This window comes from Mugil cephalus, chromosome 1 (genome assembly GCF_022458985.1).
Source record: "Mugil cephalus isolate CIBA_MC_2020 chromosome 1, CIBA_Mcephalus_1.1, whole genome shotgun sequence".
Lineage (NCBI taxonomy): Eukaryota > Metazoa > Chordata > Actinopteri > Mugiliformes > Mugilidae > Mugil > Mugil cephalus.
In genome coordinates, this window is record NC_061770.1 from 20748187 (window position 1) to 20772597 (window position 24411).

General features: G+C 41.2%; 2 protein-coding genes across 2 annotated transcripts; both read right to left on the reverse strand.

The window, feature by feature from the left end:
* Window positions 1-284: 284 nt before the first annotated feature.
* ndufa4l2a (NDUFA4 mitochondrial complex associated like 2a) lies at window positions 285-5318 on the reverse strand. Its single transcript, XM_047572645.1, has 4 exons — window positions 5080-5318; window positions 1934-2019; window positions 1006-1066; window positions 285-923 (listed from the first exon to the last, which is right to left on the reverse strand). Exons 1-4 carry the CDS (start codon window positions 5122-5124, stop codon window positions 867-869), a joined length of 249 nt encoding a protein of 82 aa, XP_047428601.1. The 5' UTR covers window positions 5125-5318; the 3' UTR covers window positions 285-866.
* Window positions 5319-13156: 7838 nt separating this feature from the next.
* Window positions 13157-17448, reverse strand: actr5 (actin related protein 5). Its single transcript, XM_047597599.1, has 9 exons — window positions 17008-17448; window positions 16304-16542; window positions 16048-16217; window positions 15694-15911; window positions 15380-15544; window positions 14787-14891; window positions 14452-14591; window positions 13915-14047; window positions 13157-13831 (listed from the first exon to the last, which is right to left on the reverse strand). The coding sequence occupies exons 1-9, from the start codon at window positions 17389-17391 to the stop codon at window positions 13526-13528; spliced, it is 1860 nt and encodes a 619-aa protein (XP_047453555.1). The 5' UTR covers window positions 17392-17448; the 3' UTR covers window positions 13157-13525.
* Between the last annotated feature and the right edge of the window lie 6963 nt (window positions 17449-24411).

Consider the following 24411-nt stretch of genomic DNA (forward strand, 5'->3'; position numbering starts at 1 on the left):
GCACAAAGACAAATACACACATGCACCCACACACACACCGACACACACACACACACATACATGTGATGTGGCTGTAGAGGCAGCGATCAGGTTGCAGAGTGACAGCTGCACTGCCGACAGATGGATCTGTTCCATCAGAGTTACTGATTGAGTAGGTTTATTTTAGGGTGCGGAAAAAGATCTGTATCTGACTCAGTTCCGTGCAGATGTTTGAGGAAAATTACCTGTCTCAGTTTATGTGTGTGTGTGTGTGTGTGTGTGTGACAGAGCAGAAAACTCCAAACTCCAAACAGGAATCAATTGTTTATTTACTGAAAGAATCCAACTAATTTAATGCACAACAACAGGCAAATTTTAGCGGCTGTGAAACTTAAAATCATGTGACAATTGTGAAGAAATACGCGCGGGCTGGTCACATTGATATGAACTTGAACAGTTCAGTGTCATTTTATGAAAAGCTGGTAAAGTTGAAGCTTCCTACTTGCAGAAAACAGTACAACATTACAGCAGCAGAAGACCTTGAGTTCTGTTTAACCTGCAGAAACTGAAAAGAAGCACGTATGAGCGTCGCACGCAGCTCTGGACATTTCTGTGCGGCATGAAAAACACATCGAGGAGACTCCTGAATTAGTGTTTGGGAGTCATACAAAAGAAAAAAGACAATATGATGATACCTGAATGGTAATTAAGAGATTAAATATGTGAAACCACTGGTATAAAGCATGGCGCAGTTGTGTGTTGTGTCTCTCCAGCATGTAGAAATGCTACGATTTTCAGTTTGCGTACGCGTCCCCAGGATTGATTCCTGGTCAGCAGGTTGAGTGAATCTGATGCCGGGTCGGGATCTTCACTTGCTTGTCACGCATTCAGAACTCTGGTCCTTCTTTCTTCAGGTTTTTATAGTCTGTTGTGATGGCCACAAACTGGAGAGGAAGTAGAAGAAAATCCAAATCAACAGACAATTCACAATTAAGCAAATTACAGTTAGCATGTGCGTTGTGTTACCTTGTACTGGTAAGTAGGGTCAAGTTTGTTCCATGGTTCGGGGTTTTCAGTCTTGTTCCATCTAAAAACAGACACACATAGAATCTGTATATATTCTTTAGGCATCTAAAGTTTTATTCCCATTCCTTCCGCAAAACAAATAATGACGTTTATAGTCAAACTGTGCATTTGAGAGTAGTGATTTCAGCCCGTTGTGCCATCACCAGGACGCGCGTCTCTAAAGAGCCACATCGAGCTCGTAAACAATCGCTGCCGCGCAGAAATGACGAAAGACCCGTATGTAAACGCTCAAGACGTTGCACCATCCTGTGAGCGCTTGTAAAAAGCACTCAGCCATTCCTGCTGTTACCCAAATTTCATCAATGAGCAGTCTGGATAGCAGCGGGAGAAGCCCAGGAAATAGGCAGTTTACAGGGGAGATAAAAGCAAGCAGGGATCCCTGTTGTCAGAAAAAAGCGCACACTTCTGTTTAGCTTAATTGACCGAGTATTAATTTCCTCTCCACAGGGCCTTTTTTTAAATGTACCAACAAGTCTACATTTACAGGGATGAAATAAATACAAACAGGATGGAAAGAACTAAGTTTAATTAATGTTCTAGTTTCGTCCTGTAATTCTCCTGTGGGGAGCCACTGGTCGCGCTTAGGAAGTTGCAAACCTGAAACTAAACGTGAAAGAACGCATTTTATTCATCGTGACGATAATCAGCAGTTTCTGTCTACAAGGTGGCAAATTGAGCACAGACCAGTGGTGTTAGTCACCAGCCTACATTTAACACATTTAATTAAAGAGCTGATCCTCTCTGAATGTTGTTTTGTCAGCAAACAGCTTAAAAAAAAAAAAAAAAAAAAGCCGGTGAGTTCTGCTCTATCGCCGAAAATCTTTCATTTTCACTCTCAAAGGTCCCAGTGAGACGTTCAGGTCCTTACGTGACATGGGGTCCTCTGGCCAGACGCATCAGATATAAAGACGCTCCACCCATCCCCAGACAAATGAAGAAGAGCTGAGGGATGAGCTGGAGAGAGACAAAACAGATTGAACTTTAAATGTTTAAAAGTATTTAACGCAGACAAAGCAGCAGGAGACTACATGCACAGTTTGTTGTTACATCTGCCCAATATTTTTGTTATAATGTAACTAATTAGCAAGTATCCGATTGAGGATGTTGGGTTTTCATTAATTGCACAACAACGTTCAACCATGAAAATTAACAGATTTATTTTTTGTTACATGTTGGTGACTTTATTATAATACTGAGTGAAATATATACATATGAGGACATAATTGTTTCCAAAAATTACTTCCTGTTCAGACATGATGCTTAGTTTTTATAGTTCTTAGGTCCTGCATTGTTGATTCCCCCATTAAATTCAATGTAACCCTGTTTTTTATTCTAACTCTTTGCATCATCTTGTCATTTCCTGATTTGTGTTCACTATCTGTTTTAACAACTGCTTCAGAAGATCTTAAAGGTCTCATCTTTACCCTGTTGTGGGAGTGTATTGAACTTATTTCAGGGGAGTGGTCATTGATTCTCTGCCCACTTGATAAACGTTGTGACTCGATGCTCAATAAAACCAAAGTCTGCTGGAGGATGCACAACTATCATCACGATGGAAAACGATCGCAGTCCTTCTCCGTGTTGCATCAGCTTCAGTCGGCTTCAGACTCATGACTCATGACTGGCTGGGTGGTTAAGCAAATGAGAAAAGACACATTCTCAAATTTAAAAGCAGATGCAGCATTTTTCCTTTTTTCTTCTTCTTTTTTTCAACCGAGGAGAGGAGGGAAGTGAAGCAGCTGATTCAAGTGTGTCGTCAGGGGGGAAAATTTCCTGCCTTTGTTGAGGTAGCTGATGCTCACGGGCGTCTGTCAAGCCCAAGTTTATTAGAAACCGCATACCTAATGTGACATTTCTGTATGCGTGTGTAGTTTATAATGTAGCCGGTGTGACAGGGGTGATGTGAACAGCTGACAAACAATGACTGATTAACCAGTCGCCTGCGTCGCCCTCCATCACTGAAATGAGCTCAGTGACACAGTGTGTGTGTGCATGTCAAAAACTTGAGGTTGTAGTTTATATGAAAAGTTTTTAACAATTGATTTCAAATTTTCTCAGTAGTTAAATTGTGTTTTCACTTTAAAACTTCTCATTTGTTCTTATTGAAACTATTACTGGTATGAAAATGTGAATTGTTTTAATGCACTAAATTTGGTAAAACGGAGCATATTTCTAACACATCCTGTCCACTTCTCAACCAAAACCCCAAGAGGAATGAAAGATACAGTGTTTACCTAACTATAAAAACATAATTCTGATAACATACTGGATCCTCCTGGTCATAACCAGCTGCTCTTTGCAGATTTATAAATATGTTCTATTAGACTCAAGTCAGGCGACAAATAATAGTTTTGACTTTCACTCTTGTCTGATTGTTGCAGTGTATTGTGGAAAACTCCTCTCTCCTTTTGAGACCAGGAATCATCATGTCATTTTCTGTTCCGGTTTATAAACTTGCATTCATAGTGACAACTGTAAATGTCATCTCTCTCCTGCAGCTTCTTGAGCTAATGCACTCCTGTATCAGCACAGTGTCATGTCCACCTTTCAGAGCCGACACCTTGAGCCTCATCTGAACCAACCGCATGTACATGTGCTGCCAATACTGATCAACACACCAGTTTCTTGAAATAACCCTTGTGCATAAATAGCAGATTTTGCATGGCTTATTTATTTATTTTTCGTCTGCTGATACTTTCTGTGCTTTCTGTGCGCTCGCATCAGTCAGTGCACGAGTTGTTGAAGTAGTGCAGGCCTTTTTCTGCTAATACTTCTCTCCCATCTTTGTGAAGCCGCAGAATAATGACCGTAATTAGCAGCCGGTTAGCGCTCATTGATTTGTATCCTACTTCTCATGCTGCGTACACATAACGTGAGTCATTTCTATTAGGAATAATGTGCCTCGGAATGAATTTCAGACAACTCCGCCACTACTTTTTGAGTAGTGAGGGGTTTTTTGGACAGCCTCTGTCTCTGTGACTCAGGCTGTCTCTGCGTGTCAGTGCTGCACCGTCTGTCGCTGAATATGTGGCTTTAATGACTCTTTCCATCCCCCTCTATCTGTCTGTCTCTGACTTTCTGACTGTCGGCCTCACCAGCTCTCCAGTCATCAGGCTGGTTTTCCGTCCATCTCCGGGTCTCAAACTTTCGGACTCCCTCTAACAGCCTGTCTCTGCCTCCCTGTCTGTCTGGCTGCTCTGAGTTGATGAAGGAGGTTCACAGAACCTCACAGGGATTTGTTCCCTGCAGCTTCTCTCTCAGTTTCTTACTGTCTGTCTCTCAGGGTGTCTGTCTGTCAGGATGATAGACCATATCAAGGAGCTCTGGTAGAGTCTCATTGGGATTTCCTCCCCGCAACTCCTCTCTCTTTCTCCTGGGAGGCCAAATGACAAGAAGTTAAAACTCTGTCGCTCCTCTCTCTGACAGCAGAGCCCGTTAAAAAATGCAGAAATAATCCCCTCCCCCGTGGGGACAAGTCATATTTTTAAAAGTTACTTTATTCCAACTGCTCATTTCCAAACTTCTTAGATTTTGTCGGTTTAGATTTAAAGGGTTTGATGTGACGTGTCCTCGTAGTCTTAAGCCTTTCTTAGCATTACTTGAGATCTGAACGAGCCACGTGAGGTTTGAGTTAAAATGGAATTAGACGTAAAAACAGTGGTGATGATGTAACCGTTTTACAGTAGGACAGGTATTAGGAAAAAATCTGATTTCTGTGATTTATTTTAAGTAACATCATAGACACGAGAGCAGGAATAAATTAGTGTCCTGTGATAATAAAAATCAAAACCTGAACCTGATTTTAAAATCAGATGTAGCCGGTAGCATTGGTTCCACATAGTGAAGCACATTTGAAATATTTTGATATCAAGACATTAAGACATTTTAAAATAAATATATTTTAAATATTTTAAACTGCAACATTTTTGGACCTTTTTTTTTACAAATGATCAAACTGGCTTGTAAAAAAAAATAATGGACCCCCAAAAAGAAACAAACAGAAACATTACTCACTCCAGGGTGCCTCTTGCAGTGCTCCACTGCCGTCCGAAACATCATTGTCGAAACAGAAATTTTACACACGATGCACGAAATAAAATGAATCTGTTAAGTCTGCGGTTCAGGCCCTTCGTGTCACAAGCTTTGCGAAGCTCCTGCACAGGATTTAGACCTGTTGCTCTCTGGAGGGAGGATAGGAGAGGAGAGAAGAGGAGAGGAGAGGAGAGGAGGGGGGGAGGAGAAAGAGAAAGAGGTCATTTACATCTGATTACAGCAACTGCTTTTCCCTTGTGAGGTGATTACACTGTCTTTGATACTGTGCAGCAGTTTAAAATCAGATGACAACGACTCACTCTTGTAAACTTTCCAAAACTTTCCAAAACAAAACAAAAAAAATCTGATGCTCACGTCTTGATGTCCCATCCAAACAAATGGTGTAGGCTTTTTTTTTTTCTTCACTATTTTTCCCAGTTTGAAGGACGTGTTGGTCTCCTGGGAGCGGACAAGAGGAAATGGAAAAGCATATAAACACTGTGGCCACTGGGGAAAACGTGTAGGGAGACGACGCACACTAGAACAACATAAACGTCATTCTTCCAAATAGCGAACTTAAACAAATGTTCAGCGACAGACATTTTGTTACCTGATGCATTCATGCTGCGTCCACTTATTTTATTCACAAAGATTCTCCAAGCTTGATTATCTTTGCAACTGAAAATCTGGGACACACACTTGTGATGCCTGTAATCTTGAAAGGCTTCTCAGAAGGCCAAGCAGAAACCCACTGAACACTGACAATGTACAAGAGAGCTTAGTAACCACTTCAGATTTGTGCAGCGCACGTTCTAAATTGGGTAAAATATTAGAAAGTGTTCCCAGAAACTGTGTCCAGTATCCAGTGCCCAAAATGCCATACGAACAAATTATCCTGCCTATCCCGTGGCCGCCCCTTACCAGCAGTTATGGTAGTAGAAGTTGTCCCCAAACCACCAAGAGGTGGAGACCATCTAAGGACCCTTCTCCAAAAAGAAACCTTCTGGATTTGGAAACTCAAGGCAACTTCTTCCCTTGGCTTTAATGAAGAACGTAATTTTTCCCCTTTTCTGTTGAGTATGGACATTAATTGTACGTCTTCTTTTTAATTAACATACTTTTGCTGTCCCTCGTCTTTCCCTTTAGTGATATGACCCTTTGTCAGTGTGTTTTTAAATGAATTGGGTTCTGGTAACCTACTAGCTGGGTAGAGTTTTGTCCTACTTCCTGTTAGCTACGCCCTCATGAAGACCAATATGGCCACAACTACCATAGTAGTGATGTTCACTACAAGCTGCAACCTCTGGGTCTGAGTAATGAAGCCAGTGCTGAAGTGCAAAAGAACGGCTCTGGATGATTATCAGTCCTTCATGTATAAGGGTCATCTGTAAGCTAAATAAATAAAATGAAAACAAAACACAGTGAGATCAGCTTCACGTCTACACAACCACTGATGTACGATCTGTGAAGAGATGAAACTAGGATGAACTTTTCAACCAGCAGAGCTCAGTGCAGCCTCTCTTCCCCGCTACAAGGCTTCCTGTTGTATTTTGTAGTTCTTAAAGACAGTGATTGATAGCGACAGCAGCAGGGACAGGGACGTACGTGCAGCCGTACTTTGGCTTTTCAAAGACAGCCTCTCCGTCTGCTTAATGGACCCATTGTCTCTGATTCACTGCACGCCACTTTAATTGAGAGCGAAAACGATTACAGTCCAGTTCGGTCCCCTTTCAACTTCGCCGCTGCCCCTCACATCCCAAACCAGCGCAGGTGCCTGTTCTGGATAATACAGCAGCGGCGTTAATGTCACATGATGTTTATTCTGGGAGAGGGGTTTATTTTAATTCATTTTTATTGCGTAAAATGAGATAGATACCATACACGAGCAGTTAGCGTGAAAACAACGATCCCTTTCAAAGCTGGACCCTCCAGGTTTTTCATAACAGCAGAGATTCATTATAATGACTTCATCAGCCTCAGACAAGGTGTCAGCAAATGGTAATAAATCCCAGAGTAAGACAGCTCACCCTGTCGACGCAGTGTGTGTGTGTGTGTGTGTGTGTGTGTGTGTGTGTGGGTGTGTGTCTGTGGTAATATTAGTTAGATCTCTGGCAAATGAGCTCCTGGGAGCGTCTTAAAAGTAAAAATCTGTCTCCATCACGTCCAACCGAGACTCACAATCTTTGAGCAATTGTGTGTGTGTGTGTATGTGTGTGTGTGTGTGTGTGTGTGTGCTTGTGTTACTCATGTTGTGAATATATACACTAACCAGCCACAACATTAAAACCACTGAGAGGAGAAGTGAATAACTTTTAAACCATCTTGTGACTGTTCAACGTTCTGCTGGGAAACTTTTGGACTTGACGTTCATGTGGATGTTAAGTTACACATGTAGCACCCACCGAGGTCAGACCAGACCAGACACCCCCCCACCCCATAGAAATAACTCGGCACAAGGTGTTGACCTGGCCCCCAAATTTACTAGATCCCAAACTCAAGGCAAAACGAAATACGTATATGATTTTCACCCAAAAACTTGTCATAACTGCTTTTGATGGGACTCTTTTGGAAAAGATTTTCTCCTATAAGTATCTGGGCATCTGTACTTATGATTTTACAGAAATAAATGTTGCCTTCTTCATTATTGTAGGAAGGAAATAGTTAATTTTTTATCAGTACTGGACTGTGGAGATGTCATTTATATGCACGCTTCTTCTCCTGCTGCACTAAAACCACTGGACACAGTTTATCGTTAGATTTATTACTGGTGTTCATGACTCAACACTGCAAACTGTACCAAAATGTCAGCTGGACTTAGAAGAGAGAACATCGTTAACTGTTTATTTATGAGACTTTTCTTCACAAACTACCCGTTTATCTAACAAACTCACTTACTTTTAGGTTATTCAGTTACTTGTACTCATACTCACAATGTTAGGACCCAGGTAGGAAATGTTGCCTTTGAGTATTTTGAGCCAATCTAATTGAATAATCTTTTGTCAGAACTCCGGTTTGATGCCCTGATTCCTTTTAATCAGTTTAACATATACTCATACATATTATGATGGAATCCATGCACTCCGAGTGTACGTGTACTTTTTAAATTCATTCCGATCTATGGCTTATCTTGCTTATGTTTATAATGTATGTATTGTATATTGTACTGGTGGATTGTTTGAGGCACAAAGCGGTCACAATGTTATGTTTGACTGGTGTGTTGTAGATGTGTCACCCCTTTCTGTAGGGGTTTTTTAGGAATAAGTGAAGTTAAATTATTAATTTTAGACTCCATTTAAAGCTATAACATACTTAACAAAGGTTAAGGTTATGAAAATGAAAATGTCCCCAGAAATGATGAAAACACTCTTTGTGTTTCCATTCATGGCCATGCAGCAGCTGGTCCATTCATTGGATGAGGAGCATAAGGAGCCACTAGTTTGAGGCCGATTTAAATCCACCTTTTGAGTATGAAACACCGTTGCCTTGAAAAGTGGCTCTGAAAAGCCTGTAGGTGGGTTCAAGTGACTTACAAAGGATTCCACCGGTGACAAGTCTTCAACCGACTTGTCAGTCTTACTGCAGCACAGACAACTTTCCACAGTTAAACCAAATGTGTTTCTTTCTTTCCTGTTTCTTTCCTGAACAAATACATGTTGCAAATAATGGAATAGTTCAGTGGTTTACATTTCACTGGGTATTTTGGTACTTATTCCAGTGTTGAAAACAATCCATAATCACAGCTAATAAGAGAAAGACATTCAGTAAAGTCTCCATTCATGCCCTAAAACATAAAAAACACATGAACTGAATATTTTTCGGACGGCACACGTGTTGTTGCAAACATTTTTGTCCATCCAGGAAGGAAACGTGAGGCCTGTTTGGGTCATTCGGTTTATAATCTGTGAGGATCTAACTGAGCGTCACTGAGAGTTCCTGTGGGTGGACGGCAGCCTGCGTTTCTGCTGAACATGTTTGACACTTAGCAGTCAAGAACACAACCCATGGAGTCCAACGAAACATACATACGGTGAGCCTTTTTTTTTTTTTTTGGCAGTCTACTATAATATGAAGATGTTTCTGAATCTCTAGCAGGGAGATGAGGCACAAAGTAACTTGTGTGGTAGTTTAATGGGGATGCAAAATGTCACCTTCAATAGTAAGAGCAGTAAGAGCAGTAACTAACTTAAATGACATTGGGAGGTAAATATCTGGCACAGGAGTAATTTAACCTCCAACACAAATAATAATAATAATAATAATACATTTAATTAATACAAGAAAAATAATGCAAAATAGATCAACACAGGCCTACTACTCATAATCTAATATCTTTAATAAAAAAATTTACTCAAAAAGGAATGATTTTGTGTGTGTTTCTGTGAACCTTTATGGGGAAAACAATAGGAAACGTACTAGAATGTTAAATAAATCTCAGTGTGTGTAGCCACCAAACTATCAGTAGCTACCTGGCTAACATGTAAAATTAAGTAAATGAGTGTTAGTGAGTGTTGGTGCATTCCCAGTGGCAGGTGAAACTGGCACAGCATCTATTTACAGGTATTCTCTAACAGGAAAAAAAAATGTCCTAATACTTTTCTGTCCATTTACTAGAAATGATCAAACATTTGAGGTTAATTGGTGATTCTTAATCGGCCGTAGGTGTGAATGGTTGTCCTGCAATAAACTGGTGGTGACCTATCCAGGGTTCCTCTCACCCAGTGACAACTGGTACTGTAGATATCAACCTGTTGGTTTTGTCTTAAATTCATGACTGTACACACACACAATTTTGTTTCAATTCACCAGGAACAGATTAAGGCTAATTTAAACTAATATCCCATTTCCTCTCCACTTCCACGTCATCTGTGTTGGCAGGCGTTGCCAAATCTTGACAGAGACAGAAAAGCATGTTGGAGCTGTCTGCAACAAAGTAACACCGACTTACTGTACCTGGTCTGTGCCTTAAGTTCACAACATGCCAGCTGGACATTGTGCTAACGGGCTATTTTATACATTGCAACAATGAACACCTCTCTGCGCCTGGCAAATGAAGTGGGTCCTGAAGCCGCCCCGAGATTTATTTAGAATTTGTGACAGTGAGAAGTTTTACACAGGAAAAAAAATAAATAAATAAATAAATAAAAAAGTAAAATGAGATCGTCCAGCCATTAAAATAAACCTCATTGCGCATCTGTCACACCTCCAGCTCTGGTCATTATATTTTCCTCCCCTCCACCAGAGGACTGTGTGACATGAGCTCAGCCCCGCCTGGTGTTACCGCTGACCTACAAGGCTGCAGCTCACAGATAAATCCTCCTAATTGGACACTGGCCAGCACCGAGGCACAAACAGGGTCCAATACAGAACTTGTTTAAAAATACACCACATCTGCATGGTGCTCCTTCTGGATCCCTTGAGCTGTTTGGTGGCAGTTTATTTAGAAATTCCCACCTAATGATGACTGTTATTGGTGCTTGCACTAAATGGGACTTGCTGACTTCTGGCAGTGACGTCTGTGAAGGTGTGAACATACTGTATCCTGGATGGACGGATGGATCATCACCTAATAATAATCAATATATTGTGTCATGTTAAAGTAAAACCCGTGCAATCCTTTAACTAATGTGACTGTAATGGAAAATGAGAAAGTGGAACGTGGACATTTTGAGTTGATTTCCTTTCCTAGACATCATAAGGGAAGCCAGGCAGAAATGCAGTGTAACCATAGAAATAAATCCTGCTTGCTTGTGTTTACTCTACACATAAAAGACTCGCTTATTTTCCCTTTTAATCCATTATATTCAAGCCAGTCGCGCCGCACTCACAGGCCTGTGTTGACTACGATTAGCCCCGTTCAGCTCTTCCCTGAACACTGGACCTTTTTTTTTTTTTTTTCCCCAGTGTGTCCAAACTGCTGATTGAGGAAAAGCAGAACAGTCTGGTTTGAACCTTGAGCTGTGGCTCAGTTTAACAATATATAACACTATTAGATTATAAAGGTCTGCTGGGTTAATTATTAGGAACGTTAAACTACTGTAACAGTAAAACTTCTTTCCAGACAGACGGAAAATCTTAAGATTAGATGAGTGGACCTGATAGTGACACATATAACAGTGTACACTAGTGAAAACATGAACATTTGAACAGAACAGCATTGCACTAAGTCTTTGCAAACAATAGGAGCATGTGTCAGTACAGTGCAACATAATGTAACTATATTACAAACAGCCTCCAACATAGAGTTATTTGAAACTAATGCTTAACCTTCATGAACATAAGGTAGATTGCATTCAATAGTGTGCCTAATGAACTGGCAAGTCAGTATTGGTTGAAAGAAGCTATATGGGATCTATTTATAGTTGAGTGTTGAGTCCTTGTTTAACTGGAAATATAAGCAAAATCATTTTAATTCACGGACAATTTACTAGATTTTTTTCCCAGCCAATTGAGTCTTTATATAAATATCCACTTACTATGTTAAGCTCGGAAAGCTTTGGAAAAAGTGAGTGAGTGGAACTTGAGAATTTATTTATTTTGTAAGGCGTCTGCTTCTGAGGCATCCTCTTGCGCAGTGGTTCCCAACCTGTGGTCCGCAGCACGTCCGAGGGGGCGCCAGAGATCACAGGGTGATCTGTTTCATGAGTGGATGGAACTGCATAATACTCAGGAATGAACTAGAGGCGTCACCACACCTGGGAGAACAAAGACTGTCTGGATTAAATGGATAATCAGACAACAGAATTAACCAAAGAAAGATTAATAACATCTTTTCCACAAAAAGGGGTAACTAGCACATCACAGACAAGAAATGCAGAAACGAACGATCAAACAAAGGAGCCTCACACTGCTGATTTGGGCAGAGGCGATCACATGGAGGAGGAGAGTGGAGGGAAAAACACACAAACACACCGCAACAACTACAGCATACACTAGGGACGTAACAACCGGCAAATGAGTGTAAAATGAAGACAGAGGTGACATTCAGTGTCCATCTGTGCCACCTAGTGGTGCAACAGTGTAATACAGAATCTGATTTCAAACCTGTTCCAAATAATTATTTTTTATTTGTCCAGGGTTTAGATTCCACAGAGTGAAATAATTATTCCATCATTTAAACAAGTAATGCTTTCAATGTTTTGTTTGTTTGTTTTTGCACATTGCAGTAAAATTTGGCCGAACAGAACATGTCATGCAATTTTTGGACAAAATATAATACGTCGGACTACTTAAACGATGCAGTGATACAGGCAGTGATGTGGGGTAGCGAAGAAAGGGGATTATAAGACTTGGACAAATAAGACCATCTGCATGTATGGATGTAGCTAGATTTGAATAAAAACTGGTGAATTATTTTATTTAAAGGTGACGTGCAGTGAGCGATAAAGCTGTGCGTGAAGAATATTGATGAAGAAGAACAGGACAGGAGCGCGTGTACACGTATACGCTTGCATACACACGCGCGTGTACCACACGCGCATAATACCGTGCAGGGACACAAACATAAACAGCAATGGGTCGAGAAGAGGGATGCCGTTTTCTGGCTGGAAATACTGCAACTATTTAGAGTTTGTGTCAGCGAAAGTAAACAATATTAAGGTTCACTGCACATTGGAGACAAAGTCCTGTCTAGCTTCAAAAACACAACACACAACAGATTAAAGAAACATTTGGAGTCGCAGCACGGCACGGTGAAGCTAAGAGAGCAAGTCCCACCAGGTGGTGTGAAGCAGAGAGCTGCACTTAATACACGAGCCCCCCCCCCCCCCACCACCAAACAACAAATCAGGAATTTGTTGGTAAAGACAAAGTTATTTATACCCTTGAGACGTCACGAAGGTCTTCCAGACGAAAGCACAACTTCCCAGTGTTCAGCTACACTTTGAATTTTGTCAGTAACGCAAACCAGTGTGAGTTACGGTAATTCAAAAAAACGCGAGCTTTAAAGCATCGGCGAACATGAATACTCGATTCTGATTGGTCAATCGCCAATATTCAGTGTGTGTGCGTGCGTGCGTGGGAGTATGGGGGGGATAATCAGTCAAAAGAAGTCAACCACAAGTGTTTCCAATGAAAATATATTTTATAAAAACACAAGAACAACAAATTCTATTTACACAATAAGACAAAATATTCCCACAATATGTTTAATCATATTATGAATTTGAGGACCATTCAATATGAACAGTCTCATGTGGTTTTCCTAAGCTCATAAAATTAATACAAAACAGTTGAAGGTTGACGAAATCCAGAAAGTATGAACAGTTGATGTCTCCAAAAATGTAAAAAAAAAAATAAAATAAAAACTGCTGTGGTGAGGGGACAATATTTGTGTTTGGTAAAGACATTTTCCAGATTTCTGAAAACATTTGATTCCCTAAATAATTTCTTACATTTAGTGGCCATCAGGGGGGAAATCTGGGCTCTACTTTTATGAGGTAACCATAGTAATTTCTGCAGCAGCTGTAGAGGACGTAACCGCTGTGATGGCAGCAGATGTTCCCAGTGGTGTCGGTGCAGTAACGGAGGGCTCAGCAGGGCGAGCGGGAGCTGGTTTAGCGATCTTCATGGGAATGTAGGCGTTAGAAGCGCAGTGCTCGCTCAGATACTCGCCTCCTTTCTCCTCGTAGTCCTGTCTGGTGATCCACCCCTCTGCCCCTCCTCCAGGCGGATGCTCCAGGGCCCAGTCTCGCGCTCCGTACCAGCTGTCCAGGGCCGGCCGTGACGCCATCGTCACCTGTGAAGAATTTATCCGTTTTGGGTTAACTCCAGATGAGTTTTTACACATCTACGACTGAAAGAAATGGATGCAAGCAGTACCTTAAAGTGTGACTGGAAGGGCCTCATAGCCAAGAGTTCTCTTTCTACTCTTTCCTTCATCCCGGGGTACTGCATGTTCCCTCCTGTCAGAAACACATTGCTCACCAGCGCCTCCTGCTGCTCTGGAGTGTACCTGTTAGTAGAGAGAATAATAAAATCAAACAGACAATGACAAAGCTGATCAGTGTGTCTGTGTGATTGAATTAGCCTGATGTTATATTTATATGCACCGCATACACGATTATACACCGATCAGGCATAACATTATGACCACCTTCCTAATATTGTGTAGGTCTCCATTTTTCTTAATGTTAGTTTGAGTCAGGGAGTGTCAATGCTATGGGGTGGGGGTGCCTGGTCTGGTCTAGGTGGGTGGTACATGGTTTAAGTAGGATCCTCATGAATGCCAGGTCCAACAATATCCCAGCATAACATTGTATTGGCACACGCTGGTCAGTGTCACTTCTCCTGTCAGTGGTCATAATGTTATGCCTGGTCACGTGCTTGTCTGTTTTGTATCTTATTATGTATCCTTACCTTGCTAAGACATACTGTAGAGTCTCCATCAGTCCCATCTGGTCTTCTCCAGTGAGCGAGGGCTGGAACAGGATCTCTGGACACCGCAGACGTTCTGTCCCCACAAACAGTTGGTGGTACTCTGCCATGTTGAACATGGGCTGGACACAAGATAACACAGTAATTTGTTTTGAAGTACTTTTAATCATTCATGCAAAGTTAAGGACAAAAACACAAAAGTAGCCTAAAAGTTTTCTCTCACATTCAGCTACACATTACCCTCTTAAGTAATTTCCTGTACAGCATTAATAAGGTTATAAATATCTTGTGTGGGAAAAAAGTTCCTCTGCCACTACCTGAACCACATTAGCGGGTTTTTCCGGCAGCGTGTCCTCAGGGAAGTCTGAATCCATCAGGGCCACCCCATCTCCGTCATCCATTGGCTGCTCCAACTCAGACACCTGCAGAGAGCGACAGAACAGCCTCGGGCTTAATGTCATTTATGCTACATCCACTGCAGCAAACAAGGACAGATCCCGTGGAGCCCCGCAGCACATTCACGGTAATGATACGTCCCCCTGATTAACTGGATCGCCCGACTTCAGCTCAGTGAGTTCGAAGTTGATCAGCTCCTATTATTTTCTTGTGGAGAAAACAGTTTTAGACCACTCGGCTTCCTCTTTAGTGACAGCAAGTGACACAAATACATCTTTAGCTTATAGCTTTAGAAACATTAGAAACAGTGCAAACATAATTTAGTCTCAAGTTACACAAAAAAAACTTTTAATTTATTAACAAACTACAAGAATAGATTTAGTTAAATAGAAATCTTTGCTCTGCACAACTTCTGTTCTCTGGGATCTACCGACTTTCTTTAATGAAGAGACTGAGAATGTCACACAACAGTCCTACGAATCCAGACATCTTAATTAACTGGCGTTACACCTACCTCCGTCTTCAACTCTGCTCCGTCGCTGTGCAGCAGCTTCTGTCTGCCCTGCTCTACAGCGAGCTGCAGTTTGTTAATGTACGACTGCAGCTCTTCAGTTGAGTCCATGTTGAGCTCCACCAGACTCTTGTGGAACTGATCCACCAGGCCGTCCTCCAACAGCTCCTGCACACACAGACGTCTATGATCACTGTGGTTTTGGAGCAACAATGACTCTTTTTCATAGTTTTTATTATTTCTTGTCTTGCTCGTATGCATCAGAAAAACCTAAAGGAAATTACGATAAATGTTAAATGATTAAAAAGGGTCCATGCCTGCACTGCCATTAGTCTGTCCAGCCTCTCTTGGTCCTGCAGCAGCTTCTCCTCCCGGCGCCGAGCGTTGATCTCCTGCAGTCGGCGAAGCTGCTGAGCTCGTCTCTCCTGCCTCTCCTCCGCGCTCACACAGCCGCCCGGAACCTTCCCCGTAAAAGGAAGCTGCATGCGGTGAACTTCTCGCTCATAAAACTCTGGGCTGCGCCATTTTTCCAATTCTGTGGGAAACACCACATGAAGGTAAATGCAAAAATGTAGAGAGATGAGGAAGGTGTGCGTATGCATCTCGGTGTTGTAAACCTTCCCAGAGATATGCATTGATATATATGTTTAAACTGACATAGGCACTGGTACCTTCGTGATAATCCACAGCAGTGTAACTGTGTTCATGCAGCAGTTCCTCCATGCGACTCAGTGTGATGGCAGCAACGTGACCTGGGTATTTCAGCTGCAGGAGACGCTGCAGGTACGATGCTGCCTGGCTCCCAGCTACATTCACACGCTTGCAGTTCACCGCATCCAACCTCAAAACAAAACCACATAAAAACTGAACATATAAGAAGGTTTTAAAGGCGGTAAAACAACACAGAAGCAGTTGTCTGTGTCTCACCTGCCGTTGATAACTGGCAGGACGTGTGAGCAGTGGTATCCTGAGGACAGAACGATGCCAGTGTGCGGCGACTGGAGCTTCCTTTGGCTGTTATTGTGGTACAAACTGTACAAACCATCCACGCCGTAAGAGACAAACGGGACACGGTAGCACTCGAACAGCAACTCTGACATCATCTGCCGGCAGTGCAGCGGGTTGCAGGGAGCCTCCGTCAGCACGACAGGGTGCTCCACACTGCCCTACAAAAGAAGCAGGAAAATAAAGCTGATTTATTATTATGAATTAGTTACACACAAAACCACAACAGATAAATGCTACCAGAGTTCAAGTATTGCGATACGTATCGTAAAGTCCTTGCCAATACCACAATAATACTCCTGCTAGATAATACTTATATTTTATTTCAAACTTATTTCGTTTTATCTTTCTTGCAAGTCGAAGTCTAAGAAATATCTATTTGTATGAAATTATTTTCCATTGTAAAAGGTAAGCTAATGGATACAATATTACTCTTTTACTCTCATTTACTTCTTTTATTCTGCACCCAACAACACTGACCACAATAAAATAAGAAATAAAGTTTGTGCAAAGTAGTTTTTATATCTAAAACCTAACATCAACCGCTCTATTCAAGAGTATTAAACCATGATGAAAAATTAAAGAAAACCCAAACAACTAAAAGCCAGTTCCCGTCCACCTCTGACCTCCGAAGCGATGCCCAGATGCGTGAACACGTAGTCGAAGATGAGCTCTTGGATCTCAAAGTTGACCACCACATTCCGGTCGAACTGGCTCTTCAGCAGCCACCGCAGCGGCTCCAGGTTCGGGATGTCGTTTCCGATCTGGGTCTCGCTCCGTGCGGCTCCTCTGCTGCGCGCCGCCACCGACCTGAAGAGCAGCCGCGGAGAGTCGAGGTCGGCCCCCGGAGCAGCCCAGCCGGCCCGGGTCTGGAAGGAGCCGTTGTCTATTACTATCGGGACCGGTGACTGAGTCGCACACTGTGCGGGGAGGTCAAAAATCGGGTCAGGAGAAGTTTTACAGTCCTGAAATGAGAAAATTTGGCAGACCGGTTGCTCTTTGGCGGCCATTTTGAAAGTGAGTCACTGCAAAATACAGCCGGGTGGAACCTTGGTGGGTCTGTTTAATGGTTCCGAACAGCGGAGAGGTGGGAAAAAGTAGCATTTGAACCAAAATAAAATAAACTAGCAGAACAAATATATGATTTTGCTTTAGTTTTACGCGCATTTGTGACCAGCCATTCTCTTGTGGAGAGACACCAGGATTATCGATTTGCCTACACTGCAACTTACTAGCTTTACGTTTATAAGGTAAAAGATAATATAAAAATTTACGCATGTCTACTTTTTACCACCAGAGGTCATCCTTCACTGTGTAAAGATAAATTCATGTGGATGAGACATACAGCATGTAGCCTTGTTGAGTAGGTTATAAGAATAGGGTTTTTTAACCATCATACATTTGTATTTTCTATTTTTATATTAAGGACAAGTAATGGTGCCATTTACTTTTTTAAATAGGATTTCTTACAATTTAATTTACCGCCTTAAAAACTGTTTTGCAGCCACAGTTTACTTAAAGAATTTCTAATTATTTTGGAGCCCAATCAAGTCAACAAGCAGTCACTGCTTCTCTCTGGTTGTCAGATATGGGCTTATTTTGACCGTACACGCAGCCATCGGAGCCGTGCTTCCCTCAGGCCCTGATTCCTCTCTGTCTGCCGTCCTGTTACTCTCAGCTGACCGGACGAAGCCTCAGCTGGTTATGTGGGACACCTGCACATGAGAGCTACTGTACGTCCCAGTCGGCTTCTGTTCGGATCAGTCAGCCGGTGCACATGTTGGAGATCTCACGGTCGAGGATTATTTCACTCATTCTAAATTGCATGTTTAAAATATGCATGCATGAATGTCCTACACCAGTTTTTGATAACGAGTCTTATGCAGTCTGTTTTTTAAATTGGTGTCTTGTGAAATGTTATGCAGTCAGCTAAGGAACAAATCTATCAAGGAAACATGGCTGGTTACAATTTTTGTCCATGTAGTCTTTTAATTTTGCATTTATTTTTAAAAGGTAACTTGCATTTTAAATGGAAACAGCAATTTGTCTTTGCTTCGTAATATATATATACATTTTTAATTGTCTTCATCACACCTATTAACCAACTGCAATTGTATATGACTTGTGTATTAAATAATATATTCTGGTGAGTGGATATCTTGTGCCATCTGAAAAATATTGAAGGACAACTTTGCATGAAGTCACAGGTAAACCCCTTCAATTTCACAAGATTCATTTTCCTTTAGAAAAGCAAGCCTGCTCCCTGAGGTACTTTTAAATTATTCTCTAAATTCTAGAGATGTAAAATGTGTCAAAATATACTCCTGTGTTGGGTTTTATTATTTCATTCAATCCTCAGATACGTTTTAATGTAGATTGGAGAAATTACCGTACATGTGGAAACGTTGCTGTTCACTAATGTTCTGTTGACCCTTAGTTTTTTTTGAGGATTTCAGTTCAACTTTAATTCTGAGAATGTGTGAACAGATTTGTGCTGTTTCCGGATGGGTGTATTTCCTGGATAGCACAGATATTTTGGAGCAGAAGATGAAGAAGAAGAAGGAGGAAGGAAGGAGGGGGTGTTACAGTAGGAAGCATGATGGTGTGTCACTGAAGCACGAGCACAGTTCACTGCTCAGGCACAAAGCTCTAAGTGACTGTCGTCCCCCCTCCTACTGACGCTAATAAGCAGATCTGGGTCATCTCATCCTCTCCATCACACACACACACGGATACAAACCCACTGGTAAGAAACACACATATACACACATCTCCACCCACACAAACATGCACATACGGTCAAAGACTCAAACAAATACACCCCCATCTACTTTCTCTTCGTTCACACACACACACGCACAGTGGCATCCGTTCCTCCTAGGAGGCTAGATGTGACTTTGTGCCTCTGTCCGTGCTCGGTGCTTGTTGTGCTCGTTGTCATCCAGGCAGCGGTGATGATGAACCACAGGGGAACTAATAAGCTACAAGCACTCTGGGACTGCCACGCGTGAGGCCAAGCAGCCTCCATTTTGTGGAGGAATGAACAGACCCTGACAGGAGGGGAGGGAGAAAGGAGAGGAGGGGAGGGACGTGCTAGGCAGCGTCAATTATGTTTTAATTTCTTAATGAATGATCAATTATTTTTTAAATTTTAATCATCCAGTGTCTCACATATAAGTGTTTATTGCTTAATTTTATTTTATTTTATTCTTTTTTTTTTTTTTTTTTTAAATGCCTCAAATTGTGGAGGCGGAGGGAAAAAAGAGACTGCAATGGAAATACATCTGTCAGTGGCAGCCATGTTTTGTGTGACAGTGATTTACTTCTACTCTGTTGCCATGACAATGTAAAACTTTTTTTTTTTCTTTGATTAACATTGATGAATCAAAATATGTCGTTTTTTATCATCTAGTCTGGGCTTCTGCTGTTGTTTTGTTTTTGTTTTGGTAAGGGTTAAAACAATCAGCCACAACATTAAAACCCCTGACAGGTGACGTAAATAACAGTGACCATGCTGTGTGACAATTCAGTGTTCTGTTCATGTGGATGTCACTTGGCACCCACCTAGACCTGACCAGACCAGGCCCCACTGTGGTTTAAGGTTAGGCATTTATGAATCATAATGATATTTGTAGTTGTAATGGAGATACTACGAAGAAGAAGAGAAGAGGAAACAAGAGAAGGAAGTGCTCTTTGTGGTTCTTCAGTGCTGTAAATGGTCCATCCAGTTTTGTCACTGTATCACTAAGAAGGGTGTTTCAGGCTGTTTTTGTTGACAGATATCACAGATTATATGTGCGTGTGCAGAAATAAAAAAATGTTTACAGTGCAACACTTGTCAGGAGGATTTGTCTCAACGTTTTGGTTAAAGAAAAAAAAAACGAACCTGCATAAAATAAATCATTACACGTTTTGGTGGTTTAAGGTTTGAGTTTATGATTATTTATGATTATTTTTATTTTTTTTAGACAATGCATACCTGTAACTGTAATGTGAAGGAGAGTGTGTTTTGTGCAGGAATGAAGGAAGCAGGAAGACAGCCCAGTTTATGTAACAACGCTGACTCTGAGCACTTCTGATATATCAGAGGCACACTGCGAACAAAACCCCCTGCAACCTCCATGACTCCTCTGCACCCTGTCACGCCTGCACTCACAAAGACACACACACACACACATACACGCTTTTCGCCCACATACACTGTAAACTCAATCTCTTTGTCTTTTTGTCTCGCACTCGTCACACACACACTCACATCGTCTGTCACTACGACTCTCTTCACTCTTCCAGCCCTGTGAGCCCAGCAGATCTTTGTAGGCCACAGTCTGATTAATATGTTTGTGCACCTGTCACTGTTCATGCATTCATATATGTGTGTGTGTGTGTGCGTGTGTGTGTGTGTGTGTGTGTGTGCATGAATGACAACATGAGTGTGAGGCGGAGGTATTTTCAAAAACCTGAAAATTAGTTATTTCATTCTTCAAACGTGACATATTAGTAATGTTTGTTCTCTCAAGCTCACACAGACACTTTTAATTGACCTGACTGATTTAACCTATTGAACTTTCACTTGACCCTGAAAATAAGTTCAATCATAGCTACTGAAATGTGCAAGGAGCTAAAGTTCTGAGTGTCTTTCCTTTACAAAAAATAACCTTTTCTAAAGCTTAAACGTTTGAAATAACTTGCCAGCTCATTCCCTGTCAAGTTATGTTTTATCAAATTTCTATGTTTTTTGTTGTTGTTGTTGTTGTTGCTGCTGTTTCTGTGTGTCAAGTTATTAACACAGACATTATTTCAGACTTACCACCCCACAGGGTAAATCCTTCATCAGTCATTTCCATCATCAGACCTGTAAAGCTGCAGACAACCACAATTTCCATTATTTTCAATCATATGTCTGACACATTATATTCTATTTGTATAGTCTAGTTTGTCTAGTTTATTGTCCAGTGAATAAAACGTTAGAAAATGGCAGAAAATGCCCCTTTAATGCCTCTTTATTGTTCCAAAATATTAGAATTGTTTCAGGTCAAGAAATGTGGTTAATTTCTGGGAAAATTATATCAACAACAGTGGGGATCAATGCTTTTGTCCTGGGGGTGTTAATGTAGCCATGCTGCTACTTTAGGAGTTCTTATATGTTAGATAGAGACTCCTTTCTTTAGCCCAGAGTTATGGATCATGTCAGTTTCCAGGTTGCATGCACTGTATTTATTATTGATGACATTTGTTCACTTTATTTGTCTCATTAAGTCAAATCAGTGCACCACATCAGCAAAGAGAAATATAAGCAACAAAATGAAATCCAGACATAAATCATTTTGTTTACCTCTGTAGCAAATCAAAAGTCAGTAGTGAAAACGGTTGACTTTAAATAAAGGCTTTATCCCAAGGGAGCGTAATAATCACGAAGATTCCTGCAACTCTTCATTCTTTCATATCAAATTCTCAGTCTCCACATCTTTCCCCAAAAAGGTTTCACTCCCATTCACACAATGAATGTGGAGTTTCCTGCATCCTCAAACTACAGGTGAGTATCTGGTTTCTGACAAACCCTGGTTGTGTTAGTTTGATCTGCACCACCAATAGATGTTAAGGAAATGAACATGAGTCATTTGGTGTCTTGAATTTAATACATTTGCAGTACAATAACAGCATTCACTCCTTACACAGTCCAGTACATACGAACAATGTCCATTCATTATACAGTTTGACTTGTACACATTTCAGGCATCCTGTACAGTTATATATATATATATAAATACAGAAAAATGCTTAATTATTGTCATGCTAAACAATATTTCACACCTGTGTATATTTTCATTAACATATTATGTAGGTGACAATAAAACCCTCATGAATCTTGGATTTAAGCATATTCTTAAAAGGCGGGATTCCATTTCATTCTTTGCAGTCAGAGGCTTTCAGAAAAAAAAAAAAAAAAAAAAAGGAAAAGGAAAGTGGGTGCTGAGAAAAACCTTTTTTCTTTCTCCCAAATCTCGACGTGCACACACCCTGTCCAATTACTGTGGCCATGGCAACTATCAAAGATTATTGCTCCCAGTCAGCACTGCACGGCTGTTAGACGAGGCTATAAGCCTCTACGTATTTCAGGCCTACACACACACACTCACACTCACACACACATATACACACACACACACATACAGAGAGAGAGAGAGAGAGAGAGAGAGAGAGAGAGTCTGAATTAATCCTTCTCTTTGTAGCCTCAGAATTTAAACTGGTCGCCCAGGCAACCAATTTAAAGTCCTTTGATAGAAAAAAAAAATGAAAATCCATTTTGTGAGGAAGCAGCTCAGAAATCTGTTGGGGAGAATTTTTTCCCCCCAGATTTGGAAACGTATTTTTATTTCTCTTAACACGTATTTTCTTTTTTAAAATCACATTCCTAGGCCGCTCTGAATGTAGCTCAGTTTCTGCAGATTCGAGACGAAGCTGCGCGTATTTTGGCGTGCTCGCCTTTGTTTGTGCGTGTGACATTTGCAGCTCATCCACATTCCCAGCGTTTGCCCGCGGACGGTGCGTGCGCGATGGGGGGAGGGAGAGAGACGCCTCGAGGACTCTCCCTGGTTCCTCGCCACGCGCCTGTACACACACACACACACACACACACACACACACACACACACACATTCACTCCCTCAGACATGGATGACACACACTCGCCAACAAACACTGCGTTGGCCTGAGCACAACTAGCAGCTGGCAAAGCTGTCCAAGCCAAGCATGAAAATATGCGGAACTTTCTCTGTCCTCTGGCTGGCTGCTAAATTTAGACCATCCCTCCGTGTTATGTATTTTTATATTTATTTTATTTATTTTTTTTTGGTCTTGTAATGATGCTCTGCCAAATGTTGTCTCGCAGGTTTTTATTCTTCATTAAGACGATTTTAATGGACTTTAAAATTACACAAATCTCCCAAATAATGTAGAAAGTATTTCGATATTTGTTGAGATCTTGGTTGAGTTGGGAGAGAGAGAGGTGCGTTGAATTTACAGCATTGCTGCCACACTGGGCTACATTTCTGCAAGCCGGCTGCAAAAGGAAAAAAAAAAAAAAATGATGACAGTTTTGCTCAGCCGTGTCACAGCAGATTATGGAGGAAAAGACGAGGTGCTTCGTATTCCCGAGGATTAGAGCTGAGGTGGAGTAGAAATATCTCCAAGTGGGATTTTTTTCTTCTTTTATGCAGATCCTTATGCATTAAAAGACACGAATCGATACAGCAATGAGGTGAAGTCCACGGTGTGTTAAACTGATACGTGTATTTATCTATTTTTAGCTGCGTAAAAGGAGAAAAGACAGTTTTTCCTCCTCCTTTCTGTGTTTCAGGAGCTGTCCGTGGTGCTGCCGGTGCTCTGCAGCAGCAGGCAGCTGCAAGATGTTCATCAAATCACCAACGAGTTGCATCCATCCACAACATGCGCATCTGGAGTCAAGCTGTTAAGTGGGCAGGCAACGGCAAAGCTCTGCGCGAGAAAGATATGGGCGAACACTGACAGTGATTTAAACTTAACTGTACATCAGCTTTATTGGCCGTGTACGCACACAAGTAATTTGTTCTCTGAATTAAACCCATCTATTTGTACACTCAGAGAGTAAAAGAGATTTGGTTTTTCCTCAAAGCACCTCAGCCGTAGATGGGATTGGAACCGCTCCACTTACGGTTTCAGATATGCTTCTCTAAACACCAGTCTATGGCTCCCTAAATTTAATATTTTACAAAATAAATAAATAAATAAATAAAATCTTGGGCCTAACTAAATGCATGTTTCAGATGAGCAGGTTACTCGACTTTATTATATAATAAAGTGGAAAAGAAAGGAAATGTTTAAAAAAAATATTGAAATATTTTCAATTTGGGGAAAAGTAAAAAAAAAAAAAAACATGAGTGGAACTAACAAGTGTTAGTTGTGGAACATGAGGCCTTTTGTGATTAGTTTCTACAGTGCGCAGAAAAAAAATAAAACGACGGTGTATGTTTGCGTGTGTGTGTGTATTCTGC